Genomic DNA, 14,152 nt, shown 5'->3' with positions numbered 1-14,152 from the left:
CGGGCGGCGGCGAGGGGTGCATCTCACCCCGGGCAGGGCAGGATGGCGGGGCCCCGGGAGCCCCCGGTGCGGGGAGCTCGGACAAAGGCTTCCAGGAGACGGAGGGGCAGCCTGCCGCCGAGCCCCGCGGCGAGGTCCGGGGAGCGGGTTGGCTTGCTTCGGGACGAGAGAACTTCCCCAGGGGAGCCTCCTGCCCCCCAGGAGGGGGTGGCAGTCGTGTTCCTAGCGGCAATAAGCGAGGCTCTTCCGCGCTGCTTTCTGCTTCCCCGAAGGTGGCTGCCGAGGAGGGGGAGCCGGGGGAGGAGCCGGCTTCATCCCCGGGCGGGCGGTGGCCCCTCCACTGCGCCAACCTGCAGGCGGGCGGGCGGCAGCAGCCCCGCCCGGCCTGGCCTCGGTCTGTGCGGGGCCGCACCTCCGTCCCGGGCAGAGCCGCGAGCAGCCGCGTCCCGCTGCGTCGGTCCTGGGCTGCAGCTTGCTGGCGGCGAGGGCAACGCGCAGCGGCATCTTGGAGCGTCTTCTTCTTTCCTCTTTCATCTCTCTCGGCTTGCTCCTCTCGTACCTGCAGCCTTTTCTTCTCCCTCCACTCCTCCTACCTTGTTATTTCTCTTTTTCTTCCCTTTCTCTTCCCGTTTTGTGGTTTTGGGGGCGTTTTTGCTTTGCCTCTCTTCCTTCTTCCCCCATCTTGTTCTTTTCTGGACCCTCTTCATCAAGTGCTTCTTAATTTCTTGATTTCTTCTGATTTTTTTTTTTCTTTGGACTTTGCCTTGTCATGTCAAGATGGAAGTCAGGCATGACTGGCTCTCCTCATCCCCCCATGAGGGCTTCGAGCAGATGAGGCTGAAGAGCAGACCCAGAGAGCCTTCCCCAAGCCTCACCAGAGTAGGTGCGAACTTCTACAGCACTGTCAAGCAGCAGGACTACAGTGCCAGTGTCTGGTTGAGGAGGAAAGACAAACTGGAGCACGTAAGCCAGCTTCTATTTTCCTCCCTTTGTTTTCTTTTTAGACCTATGTCAAGGTACTCTCTTAGGCTACCTCTCCATTAGCTTGGACTCCAGAAGAAGTGTTGCTCCAGTAATTGGGTATGGCATATTCCCAAAAGGCAGAGAAAGGAGCTACATAGAGGTCCCAGCCTAGTCAAATCTGACATAAATAAGATGTCAGTGCTGTTCTCAAACCACATGCAAGTCTTTCTAACTAAAATATTTTTTTAATGTTCTCAGTTTATTCATTCTTCTGTTCTGCAAATTCAGCACTGATGTGGGAGGAGAAAGATTGGGATGGTGCAGATGGAGGTTAGAGCATTTATCTCACAGTGATTATAATGTAGGTCTAGAATTGCTAAAAGAAAATGTTTTTTTTTTTAAATTCTAGCTGTGATTTCCCTCCCCCCTTTCTTTTTCTTCTTCATGCATGAGACTTTGAAAATACTCAGTCTGTGTGGGGGAGAGATTTCCTTCAAGACATCAATTCCTGCAGCAGTAGTACATGACTTAACTGTGTTTGGGACCACAATAAAACTGATACTGTGGACAGGCCTAGTGAATATTTAATGAGAATTTAAGGTGCTTCTAAGTACTCCTGTCTCAGATGATGTTTGAAAGCATTTTTCATGTTACTTTTAGCATCAAGGAAATGGACTGAGATGCCCTGCATACTGTGTAAGAGTTTTCTGAATAGCTTGTTAGGTGAAACCCATTGTTACAGTGCATAGTACAATCAAACCAGGAAAGTGGCTGCATTTACAGGGATGCAAAAGAGTAAGGAGAGGTTTGCATAATACAACAGTCTGTCATTCTTTACATTAGCAAGTAATTTGTAATCACAGGCATGTTGTACAACAGGAAATATTTTCCTGTGCATCTTGAAGTCAGCCACCTGAAATCTCTTTGGATAGAAATGGTCTCATTATAAGGATAAATTGCCTTTATTACCTGAAAAATCTAGATGACATAGTAGGGTCCTTTAAAAATGAAACCTGAAAAAGGCTCCTGTACCAACTAGTTCATGGAGTATCACTCTCCCTTCCCACTAACCTGCTGAGTATTTATCCCTATTAGTGAAATCTTAAACTTGAGTTGTTTACACTTCCAGGGAAATGACTAGAACTGATGAACAGTTGGAAATACCACATTTCAAATGTTGGGAAAGGTATTGAATCCTGTCTGCCTTCTTACACATGTTTTTGTGATTCTTCACACTAACAACAAGGCTTCACAGTAGTGAACTTGTAAGCAGAGTATTCTCCCATTGTGAACCAAGAAGAAAAGTCAGTGCTTTATCTCAGCACAGCTAAAACATAGAAAACACAAAAATGTGAGCTTGGCTTTTGTAACAAGCTTTTGCTACATCTGATTACATGTTGATATGTGTCATCAAATGAATGGTTTTAAATTTTAATCGGGGGGAATAATCTGTCAGCAGTTTGATAGCTAACTATTATTCTAGTAGCTGAATATTAGGATGTTCAGATACCGGTTTTTTAAATCACACCCCAGTATTAGCATGGCCAAAGAAAACAGGCATTAACTTGTTAGAAGATTAGAAGTGAAAAAAACCCTTATTTTGTGTGTGGTTTGGTTGGTGGATTTTTTGTTTGGGGGTTTTTGTTATTGTTGTTTGGTTGGTTTTATGCTGAAGTCGGTATTTTATGACAATAAATAACTCTGCATCACTGGTGTGAAAAGCATTTTCTGTAATCAGCTTGGTATGAATGCATGTCCTTCTGCGGGTTTCCCTCTCATTTGATCCAGTTTTTATTCCCAAAATCTATTTGAATAATGTAAAGAAAAAAAAATTGGAATATGGATATTTTTTCTTTCCGTGAGGTATTTCATTGATACCTATTGTGAATACCCTGCAGAATATTAAATATGCCAACAGTATATATGTGAAATTACTTTGGTTTTATGATTTAGAGTAGTTGCATTACTCAAGAATGTGGTAACAGACAGGCTTTTGCATAGGTGCCCTAAATGAAGGAAAATAAAATATGTATTAATTTCTAGGTTGTATTTTGGTTATATAGTTTGGGACCAAGGTTGTTGCTTTCTGTTTTCAGACAGATCTCTAGGGATTTGAGTGTATTTTTTTCCAAAGAAATTATCTCCTACAGTCCATTCTTCCACTCCAAAAGACAAACCAATTCATTTTAGGTATATCGTTCTAAATGGTATGGTCATTGACATATGATAGCTTATGGTCAATATTGGGTAATGGAGATATACAAACTTCATGAGGTGGATAGAGTACATAGAATCATAAAATAGTTAGGATTAGGAAGGACCTTAAGATCATCTAGCTTCAACCTCCCTGCCATGGGCATTGCAGCTCCCTTTGAGATAATCATGTTATTTGCTAACAATAAAGAAAATCAAAATACAAGAAGTTGGCATACACGGACTGATTTTAAAAGTGTATCATCACAAATTTCATGGTACTTAATGACAGATACAGGCAGAAGGGTATATAGTGAGTGTAAGTCAAGATATGCATGAATGTATTTTGAAGTGTCGCATGTACTGTTTAGGCCTTGAGGAGGGGTTGGTTTTTTTCTTCATTTAAATGATTTCTTGCATTGATTTCAGTGTGGTTGTAACAGGGATAAAATTGGCCACTATATTTTGTACGCTACTTCCAGTAAATCCTTGTAGACCATGGTAAATACATTACATTGACTTTCATTAAAGTAGCATGGCTTATTCATGTGACACATGCCTTATTAATCCAGATACTGTTTTGAGGGGCTAAAAAAGTTCTGATTAAAACTTTTTTATATTAATAAAAATCTCAAATGCACAAACAGTTTGTTTCTAGAACTCAAATTTGCAACAGAATTGTAAGTTTTGATGTTGTGGACTCTTTAGTTTTGTTGTTTAGGGTTTTGTTCTTTTTAACAGGTCTCGTTTTGAAGAGTGCGTAAAGAAGTTCAAAATTCAGCTGTTGCCATATCTCTTCTAAAAGCACAGAACAAGTTCAGATGCACAAATATAATACAGTTTCTTTAAAAATTGCTCAATACTTAATTATTGACTGACCATAGATGAAGACAAAAACTGAAATGTATTGCTGGCGTCCTACCAATTGATTGTTCTTGAAATGGACCTTTATATAGTGTGTCTCCCCATTGGCTATTTGTTTACATGGATTATCATTTCCAAGTGGCAGTAACACAATTTGTACAGCGCAAGATCTAAACGCAACTCACCTCTGTTTTCTGTTGAGAACTTGGACATCATATTTAAGATAAAATGAATCTGCTGTAACATGTTTAAAGATAGGTCAATTAGAAATTTTAGCTCAAGTGAGGCCTCAGTGTACACGTGTGCTGTAGCTCGTGTTGTACTTTTAATAGAGGAAATAAGTAGAGGTGTGAGGAACTCTGATGTTGCAGATGTGACCATAGTGATGGTGCAAACCTGTGGCTGAAATGCCTGCAGAGTCGAGATTGCTCAGATTCTGTGTATCTACTTCAGCTGGTTCCTTGTGCTTTTTGTGAAGTTGTTTGCCTGGTACTGGAAGTGTTGAAAACGGTTGTGTGAAATATTCTGAAAAGTTTCCTTTGCATAGTGGTGTGGTTTTTTTTGTTTGCCTAGTGTTGCCTTTTTAAATGAAATGGGAATTGGTGGGGGGGAAGGAAGAGGCAGGGATGGGGAGAAAGAGTAGCTAACCTGATAGGCTGTATCTGGTGGGAGTTACTGATGCCTGGTTCAATTTACAGTGGGTCTCCATCATGTCTGTATAGCCTTCAGTAATGACAAGTACTGTATAGCTGTTTTCTCAGTACCTCAGCAAAGAATTCTGGAGAATTAGTTTTAAATAATCAAAACTTAAACCAAAAGCAGAACAGATTTCTTTTGAAGTTACAACAGATATATTTATGTTTTTTAATGACAAATACAGGTGTTGCTTCTCAAATATGTTGCGGTCTTTCTCTAATAACTTTTAAATTTAATTATCATTTATGTTAAAACATTTTTTAAGTTCTTTTAAGAAACTGCTTTGAAACTATGACTTTTTTGGGGAGACCTGGTATCAAAAAGGTTTTATTTATTGGAGATCCTCAGTTCATTACCTTTAGTATTATTGTAATTAGGGGAAGTTATTGGTAATTCTTGCATCATCTCTTTTTTTTTTACGTAAGTTCTGACTGAGAGCAAAGATAACATTGAGATTTTTGGATTCTAAGTACTCTTGCTGTTATGAGAATTGACTTGACCAATTGATGTGACACAGCTAGTCGGCATACTTCTTCCCTTTGGCAGCATTGCTACCCAGAGAGAACAGTTTATGAGGCAGAGGGAGGACAGCGTCAACGTGGCAACAGAGGCAGGTATCTAATGTGCAGATGTTAGGCCTGAGACAATTTACAACACTGCTCGACAAGCATGGCTGTGTTACTTCTTGGAGCTTCAGGAACAAATCAGAAATAAAAGATAACTTTAATTCACGTCTTAACATCTTTATAAAAGTTTAAATCCCAAATCCATTTCTGCCAGTGCATTGTTATTATTCAAAAACTATTAGTTCTTTTAGGCAGCCTTTTTTTCTTCCCTCTTTTTTTAATTTAGATTTCTTCTTATGATACAGGAAATTGTTAACAAAAACGTTGTTGGATAGTTTAAAATTGTGGTTTTGCTCTTGCATGTGAATTAGCATGAGTGTTAAAAGTGAAAGGGCAGGTTTATAGGCTTCAGAATTTGATATCCAAGGACGGCAGAGGACACCATGTGTATAGCGTGTATAGCTATAACTTGTAACATGTAAACAAAGAAAATGGACATAGGTTGCTGTAAAGCAAGTAACAAGAGTGGAACTCCGTGAAGACAGATCAGTTCCTGAACAGAGCCATCAACTTCAGCTTAAGGGAGAATTATAAAAGGATCTAAGTCAGAATTCGGAAAATCATTACGCATTCCTGAAATGGTCCTTGTATTGCAGTAAATGCAAATACATGGGGGGTGTTTGTTGTTGGTGGTTAGTTAGTCGTTTTGGATTGGTTGGTTTTTTTTTTTTTTTTGTTAAATGCGTTGAGAGTGTCTCTTGTATTAAAGCTGGATACCAGAAAGAATAGAGTGCACCATGTATGAAGATGCATAAGTGGGGGCAGTTCAAAGGGTTCAAAAGTTGGTTTCCAGCATGTAGAACTTTTTGATGGCATGGTTGCAGACAATAATTCCAAATGTCTGTCTGGTCCTGCAGATAGATATCTATACTTAGTTTTCATCATTAAAATCAAGAGAACAAACTCCATTAAGTAGAGGGACTTTGGCTTTTCCTCAGAAGACAACTGACATTTGGAAGTGTCTGCCTGCAGCAGCAATACTAGCATATGTTGAGGTTCTCACTGAAGTAGTAGCACACAGTTTGCTTCAGTGCTGACAGACTGTGTGTGGAGGAATTCTTCTGTTGAAATACTGCTTTCCTTGAAGGTGTCTTTCACTAGTAATGTTTTTTAGACAAATGTAGTTAGAGAAAAATAAATGTTCATAGTAGTGGAAAAAGGGGACTGAACTCATTGAACAGTGTTGTGAAAACATTGAATAGCATTTTAGGGCAGAAAAGACAAAACTGTTTCTTTCAAATTTAATATCTTGAAATCTTGACATTTGGAGGGGAAAGAAGAACTTATTTCAGTAGTTACCACGCATAAAGGTAATTTTGTATTGTCAAACTATGAAAAAAATGTAATGGTTAATTTTTCTCTTTCTAGTTGTGGTGGGTTGCCCTTGGTTGTCTGCCAGTTGCCCACTAAGCCGCTCTCTCCCTCCCCCTTCAAAACAGGACAGGTGGAGAAAATGAGATAAAACATCTTGTAGCCTGAGATAAAGACAGGAAGATTGCTCACCAATTACTGTCACTGGCAAAGCAGACCTAACTTGGAGAAAATCACTTTGAAAGTCCAAATCTCTAAAGCTAAAATTAAAATGTTTGAGAGGTGCAGCCACTGTAGCAGCCTTAATTTATAGTGTCTGGCTTCCTGTTGTTGCACAAGAAAACATAGCAACTTGAAGCTTAAAGGTTGCACTTAAAATTTATTTATATATGCATATATAAATTTAATTCAACCTATTCAAGATTTTTTAGAAAGGAAGTTTTGTAGTTTCTGAACAAAAGACCTAATTCTTAAGCTGTGCTTGTTCCAGATTCTAACTTCAGTGAAGATATGGGAAAAGTGGTTTTCACTGCTATGCCTTTCCTAATGCTACCAGAATTTGGAAAATACAAATTAGTTTTTTGCTACTATCATCACTTCTTTTTATCAACATTGACCACCCTTGTTTAAGGATTTTGAAACAGCAGGTCCTGAAACTTGCAACTCAATCTTCTTGTCTGGTACACAAATGAATAGTCTTCAGTGGTTTGCTGTTGTAGCAAACCATTCACTTTTAAACATAGCAGGAGTACTTAAGACACTAGGAAAATTATCCTTATTAAATATGTACTCATAAATGCAACCACTCACTGTCTGTAGAAGCTGCCCAATGCAGCTAGTCTCTGTGGCTGTTTAGTTTAGGCCTTATACATTCCAGAACAAGGAATGTTAAAGTACTGCAGTGAAAATCTCTGTACCAGACTATACAAAGATGGAAACAACAGATAAACTCATGCCAATGGTTAATAAATGCCACTTCACTGTCATTCAAGATTGGAATTCATACATTCTTAATCATTCCTAACAAAGAAAGTCCTGTGCTGACAATAGTCTTCCTGCATCTTTCTGCCCTAGTGAAGACCTTTCCTGGGGGATGTGCTTATGAAAGTCTACTTCTTGCATTGCTATGCTTGTAACATTATTTAAGGTCTGATTCCCAGGCCTTCTATGTAGTTTCCTTACTGAGAGGAAAAAAAAAAAGAAAAAACCCAAACCTCAAACAAACAAACAAAACCCCACAAAGAAAAAAAAAAAAAGAAAAACAACCTCACCACCACCCACACCCAACAAAAAAAAATAAAAAATATAGGTGCCCTGCTAATGTATTGGTAAGTCCATATGGCCTCTTAATATGACAAAGGGAATATTCAGGTTAAAGAATCTGAAAGGACGTTTCTTAAAATGAGATTTGGATGCTTTTTTTGAATTTTTGTATTGCTAGATTTTTCCATTACCGGATGACAGCTTTTAGAGCTAAAACGTGTAAAATTAATTTTCCAGTGCACTGACACTCATCTATTGCCTGTAGCATTGTGTAGTCTGAGTAGACAATCAAGTTGTTTCCAATCTGTCCTTCACAGTTTTTGATAACTAGAATAGATTATTTGAGGGTATATCTAGATTAGGCAATAGGTACATGCTGGTTTCCATATGCCCTAATCAGCCAGGATAGGGACCTGTGCTGCTGCTTGCTCATGACCTGTATGCTCAGGTTTCCAGAATGGGGGAGCAGTGGACTGAATGTGTGCCTAGGTGTTATCTTATCTGGTGGGGATGCAATTGAACCGTTTACTGATGACTGAGGCACTTTCAGATTCACCCGACTTCAGTGTTATAAAGTAAGCCAGTTAGCCTACTGTTCCATCAAAGTCACTTAAGTACTGCTCTTCTTTTGGTTGTCTATCTGCTGTGCTTTAGTGGGCAGAAGGGACACTCAGCTAAAAGAGAAGAAATATATGCAGGGAATTAGGAGACGTTCAGGAGGAGGAAGAGAGAGACTGAATGATGCATTGGTGCCAGTGAAGTGGATCAATTTAATCAGAAATGACTTCTTATTCCTAAGTTATTTGGATGATTATCCCTCAAAACATTCACTTTTTTTTTCCTCCCAAATTATGCTCCTTAGAATTCTTTATAATCTTTTATAAAGGCTTTCCACCTATAACACAGGATTTGAGTATTTTCAGAGCGTTTTTTGTTTTGCTCAGGGAAGTGGTGGCTGCCCCATTCCTAGAAGTGTTCAAGGCCAGGCTGGATGGAACTTTGAGCAACCTGGGCTAGTGGAAGGTGTCCCTGTCCATGGCAGGGGATTGGCACTAGTGGATCATTAAGGTCTCCTCCTAAGACAGCTGGGGCTGTGCAGCCTGGAGAAGAGAAGCTTTGTGGAGATGTCATAGCAACCTTCCAGTATCTGAAAGGGGCTTACAAGGGTGCTGGAGAGGGACTTTTCATCAGGGGTTGTAGCAATAGGACAAGGGGTAATGGGTTTAAACTTAAACAGGGGAAGTTCAGGTTAGGTCTAGGGAAGAAGTTCTTTACTGTGAGGGTGCTGAGGCACTGGAACAGGTTGTCCAAAGAAGTGGTGAATGCTCCATCCCTGGTAGTGTTCAAGGCCAGGCTGGACAGAGCCTTGGGTGACATGGTTTAGTGCGAGATGCCCCTGCTCACGGCACGGGGGTTGGAACTAGGTGATCCTTTCCAACCCTAAATATTCCTTGATTTGGCTGCTTTTGTTCTGATCAATGCATTATGTAATTTGACTGTGTAGATATGATCTCGCCCTGGACAGAGAAATATCAGAGTGATATTTTTAGCAGTACTTCATTGGCTTGCTCTCTGAAGAGAGACAAATTTATCTATTTTCTTCCATTTTTTCACAACCTATAAAATCTCTTCTTTATGTGCAGTGTTTGTAGGTAAATAAAGTTGTGCATGTTATTAATTTTTGTTATTAAAACCAAGAATTTTAAAAAACTTAGTAAATTCCATTTGTGACTGCATGACGTCAACATAATCAGCAGCTTGTTTTGTAATTCATATAGTTGTTCCAGCACATAAATACTAGTCATTCTATTATCATTTTTGTTCTTATTTGTATTTCACTATTTACATTTGTAATGAAATGTTTAATGGAATAAAAAGCTAATGTATTTGAGAATTGCTACTAATAAAACAAAAAGTGATTTAGATAATTCCTGCTATTCTGATACATTAAATAGCCTGCGTTTCCACAGGGTAATTTGAACTGTTTGGAGCAGAACCAAATGGGGAGCAATGCTGACACAGCAATTGTGACCAGTTTAACTTTCATGATCTGTTGTTACTACAGTAAAGGAATATTTACTTGATTCTCTAAAACCTAGTATGTGCTGTAAAATGCTTGTCATAATGAGCAGATGTGTATTTGTTTTGAAACATGTGAATGTGTAAAAGTTAGTAACATCTTCAGCACTTCCAGCCACAGTAAACATGGCGTGTCTCATTAGTTACAGAAATTGTGCTGCTGCCCATTAAGCTCCATGACTGATCCTTTCTAGGCAGGAGGTTTTCAGTAAAGGAATATTCATTAAGTGTATGAGACAAACTTGAGGCACTACTTCAACTGAGGCTGCCTATTTACTTATGAGAATGGTGTTAAAGCTGACAGTGACTTGAACTCTATTTCCTTGATACTGTTTGTACACTTCTGTTTGATCTTGTACCAAAGCCACAGTAAAGTCTCCATTGACTTCACTACTATGGATTTAAGTTGTATATGAGCTACTTGAGAGAAGACTGTGGATCAGCTGAGCTGTCATGGGTTTGGGGCAGAAAAGTAAGGTGCATGTATAATGCTAGCAGTTGCAAGAAGAATCTGTCTCACCTTTTCTTGAGCTTTAGGTCTCAGGATCATCAGGCTGGTCACTGGGTACGTTGAGAACACCTTGTAGTAAGCACAGGGAAAGATCCGTGACAGGCTATGAAAAAGACAGAAAGCATCCTAATATAAGAGATAGAATGTAAGAAACTGTGAAGCATGCAAAAAATTATATAGAACCAGTTGCCCACTATTTAAGTTCACCTTCAGGTGTTTCAGAATGGAGAATACAGAAGGAAGTTAGATAGGTGCATTTGAAACCTTAGTTATCCGCCAAGACTAATGAAAGAAAACTCAGAAAAGCAAAGCTACGTGTGAAATTGTTTCTTTGCTCCAATTAGAATACTTCTGTTCCTCATTAGAAAGTGCCCATCATGCTAGAAATCAAATCAAACCTAAAATGGAATATGATCTGAGTTTTATGGTAGCAGGCATCATCTGCTTTTACGTTTTGTGCTTATTGAAGTGGAAATGTGCACCTGCTTTAATGATAATAATTGGAAACAAACAAAAAAACCCAAACCACACTATGTTGCCTTTTATGGAGAATGAATTAGGTGAGCAAATAAAAGAATATTCATTAATGTGACTGGTGGCTGCGATAAAGATGGAGAGTCTTGTCAAGTTCTGTTGTTGTTCCCATAGTTGTTTCTTGGCAAAGACCCATGAACATCTTAGTGTTCCTGGAACACTAAGAAAAAACCCCAAGTGATTAGGGAACATATAGAAATTCTGAAGCAGCATCCTTCTTGTGGCTTTCTGGTGGCTGCTGACGGAAGTTGGCTTGTTTAGCCTCTTTGTGGGCAGTGATAAAATAGCCATAGTAAATTGTATTGGGAAGATGAGTGGAATGGAATAAGTTAGGACTAAAGCTCTGTCAGTTTGCTCTAGGACCTGAACACCTCTAAGGGCCTGTGCAGTACGATGGATGGACATTTCTTTCTTCATAAACAGAAGTTGATGTGCATGTCTAACCCTTTGCTGCCTATTCACTGTTACCTTCTGGGTAAAAATGGTTGAAAAGTTTCAAGCTGATGAGTTGTCTGAAGAGTCAGTGATTGCGCTTTCTCCTTTCTTCCCTTAAATCAGTACATTCAGTAACTTTTTCCTGCTTATTAAAGAATTGTCTTATGGCCTGTAGCAGTGTGTTTGGTACTGTAAACTCTCATATTGAAGCTATGCTATCTACTGGCCTTTATGTTCTTTAATGCTTTATGGAAAAGTATATTCCCTGAGTTTTCAACAGGATTCATAATGCTAAGTTGTGGTAGGATAATGAGCCTATCCTTCATGTCATTTATACATGGCTTCAGTCACGGTTTGAAGCATTTGCTAAGCTGTGCTATTTCTCCATGTATCTTTTCATGGAAAACCAGTATGTTTTGTGAATAGATGACTGTTTGCTGGTTAAGAAGTCATTCAGAGTCACACACAAAGTCCTGTGCATAAGTGCTGCTTAAAACGATATGTCATGGAGTATATTCAGTGTTGTCTCTATTGGATCTGTGATTTTTAGTTTCCTGAGAAAATGCATCTTTTGCGTAAGTCCTGTTACATAAAGAAAGATTACCTGGTTAGTGCCGCTGATCAGGTGCTTCTAAGGAAATACAACTTGAAAACAAATGAGTTAAAACAAACAAAAAACCCCACTAATGAATGAAAGCCCAACAATTGTGAAATTATTTGCGATTTGAAAGTATTTTTTGAGTGATTTGTTTGCAGAATGTGACTTATACCAAAACTGTGATGCTGAATAGTGACTGGTGCTTATTTGGGATGCTGCGAGCATCAGAAGATATCAATACACCAAAAGCTGTTTCAGGCTCTTGCAGTTAGCATGATTTATTGTTTGAGCAACAACAATTCCTTTGGGCCTAGCATGAAGGAAGGTCACGTACGTGTTTTGGAAAATGTTACCCTTTTAAACAAAGCAATTTCCTTTGTCAGTGTCAGTGAGCTGCTGTCCCTGCAGACACCTATTTCAATTCCCTATTGGGCATGTGGCAAGCAGATAGCACCTAACCCTGTTTTATTGTATCCCATTTTAATGCAGTATTGTTCTCTCTGAGCTTTGTTGTCATGGCTTAGTTGCAGCAAGCTCCTGCTGTGGAAAGCTGGAATGTGCCAGCCTGTATTCTCTGGCCGTGTGGTATATGGTCTTAAAGCACATTAGCCAAAATCAATTTGTTTCAGCAACCATATGACAGCCGAAATCTTGGACTGCTGGAAATTTAAATTAAAAAAATAAACTTTCTTCAGCTTGTGCACTTTGTTCCCTAGGTTTGTCTGTGCTGGGGCTGTTCCAAGCATTTTGGTTGGCTTTAAACTACTGTTGCTTCATAGCCAATTTTAAAAAAGCTCCTGTACTGCACAACTGTTTCCCTGTTTACTTCTCCAAGGTTGAATTTAGCTACCCAAACCAGGGCATTTCATTTCTCCTTTTTTCTATAATTTCATCTCATCATTTCTTTCATAATGCTTATTTTTTATATTGTTTTTCTTTATTCGCTTGTCCCTGCTCTGCTTCCATTTCCCCCTGAACTTCTCTGATGAATCCAGAGCACTATTTTGGTATTGCATTCCACCTTCTGTCATGCACCTTGTGTGGAACTATCATGGAAGATTATGTATGATTTGCAAATATACTTTTGCAAATATACTTCTCTTACAAGGTTTATACATAATTTTTATACTGGTAGGGTAATACTTTCCAAAGTTCTTAAGTCATTTAAAGTCTAGTCTTGAGCGTGGGCTTTTGCAAACCCTAAAGTTATAATGAATGGTGAGTTGTGTGACAGCCTGAGGTGGGCAAAGGCCTTGTAAGTGCTGTCTACAGATCTAGTAACAAAAAGCAATGATTATGCTAGGAATGACAAAACTTCTTGCCACCAATGTGACTTTGTTGTGTCAGCCAAAATACTATTCTTTCAGAATATTCTTCTTCTCTCTTTGTAATTAAATGAGAGCTCAGATGTTTTCTGTGAAATGAGATACAAGCAACCATACCATTGTGCCTTGGAAGGGTTGTTAAAACTTTTCCTCAGCATTACGGCATCTGTTTTCCAAAGGATTGCACATCTATTTTTGTTTTTCAGAAATAAACTAATTTCAAAAAACGCACACAGTTGTCTATGCAGGTACTAAATAGGATTTTCTCTGATCTAGAAAGAAATTTGCAGCAGATATAGAAACACTTGTTTATTATAGGAGCACCACTGGATAGCAAAGCTCAGTGATTTACAGGCCACAGTACATAAGACACAGGAAGTGTGTGTATACTGTTTGTTGTGTTTGTGGTGTTGGTTTTGTTTAAGAGGGGATGTTAGTAATTTTGAAAGGTTTTAAGATCCCTTCGTGTTTGGATTAACCTGATGACTGTATTGGAGCTGTTGCTTTCTGTCATTTCTTACAATAAAAGTCTCTCCCCAGCAGCTATTTGTGATTTGTTTGCTTTTCTGCTCGTTTCTCCAGTATTTAGGGGATTAACATTTTGTTATAAGAACTTTTGCAGATATTTGTTGCTTTGTTTATTCACTTTATGACTGTTTGGCAACAGATGTTCTCAGTTTATTTCTGGACATCATTAATTTTTGGTAGCTCTGACTGGAGTAGAATAGCTTAATGAAGAATCAGCTGGTGATGG

General features: G+C 39.0%; 1 protein-coding gene across 3 annotated transcripts in view; it reads left to right on the top strand.

The window, feature by feature from the left end:
- The first annotated feature begins 350 nt into the window (after positions 1–350).
- Positions 351–14,152, top strand: part of PLD5 (phospholipase D family member 5) — a 162,766-nt gene continuing 148,964 nt past the window's right edge. For 2 of the 3 annotated variants that reach the window (XM_057414473.1, XM_057414475.1), the window contains exon 1: positions 351–963. In XM_057414473.1, the coding sequence (XP_057270456.1) occupies positions 778–963 (186 nt within the window). In that variant the 5' untranslated portion in view covers positions 351–777. The remainder of the gene's footprint in view (positions 964–14,152) is intronic. The other variant, XM_057414477.1, reaches the window with a different exon arrangement.

The sequence above is a fragment of the Pezoporus wallicus genome, unplaced genomic scaffold, assembly GCF_028554395.1.
Source record: "Pezoporus wallicus isolate ANWC-B61680 ecotype Strahan unplaced genomic scaffold, APGP_CSIRO_Pwel_v1 contig_8042, whole genome shotgun sequence".
Classification (NCBI taxonomy): domain Eukaryota; kingdom Metazoa; phylum Chordata; class Aves; order Psittaciformes; family Psittacidae; genus Pezoporus; species Pezoporus wallicus.
The sequence above is the reverse complement of the archived record's forward strand: the minus strand, read 5'-3'. Positions and strand labels throughout refer to the sequence as shown.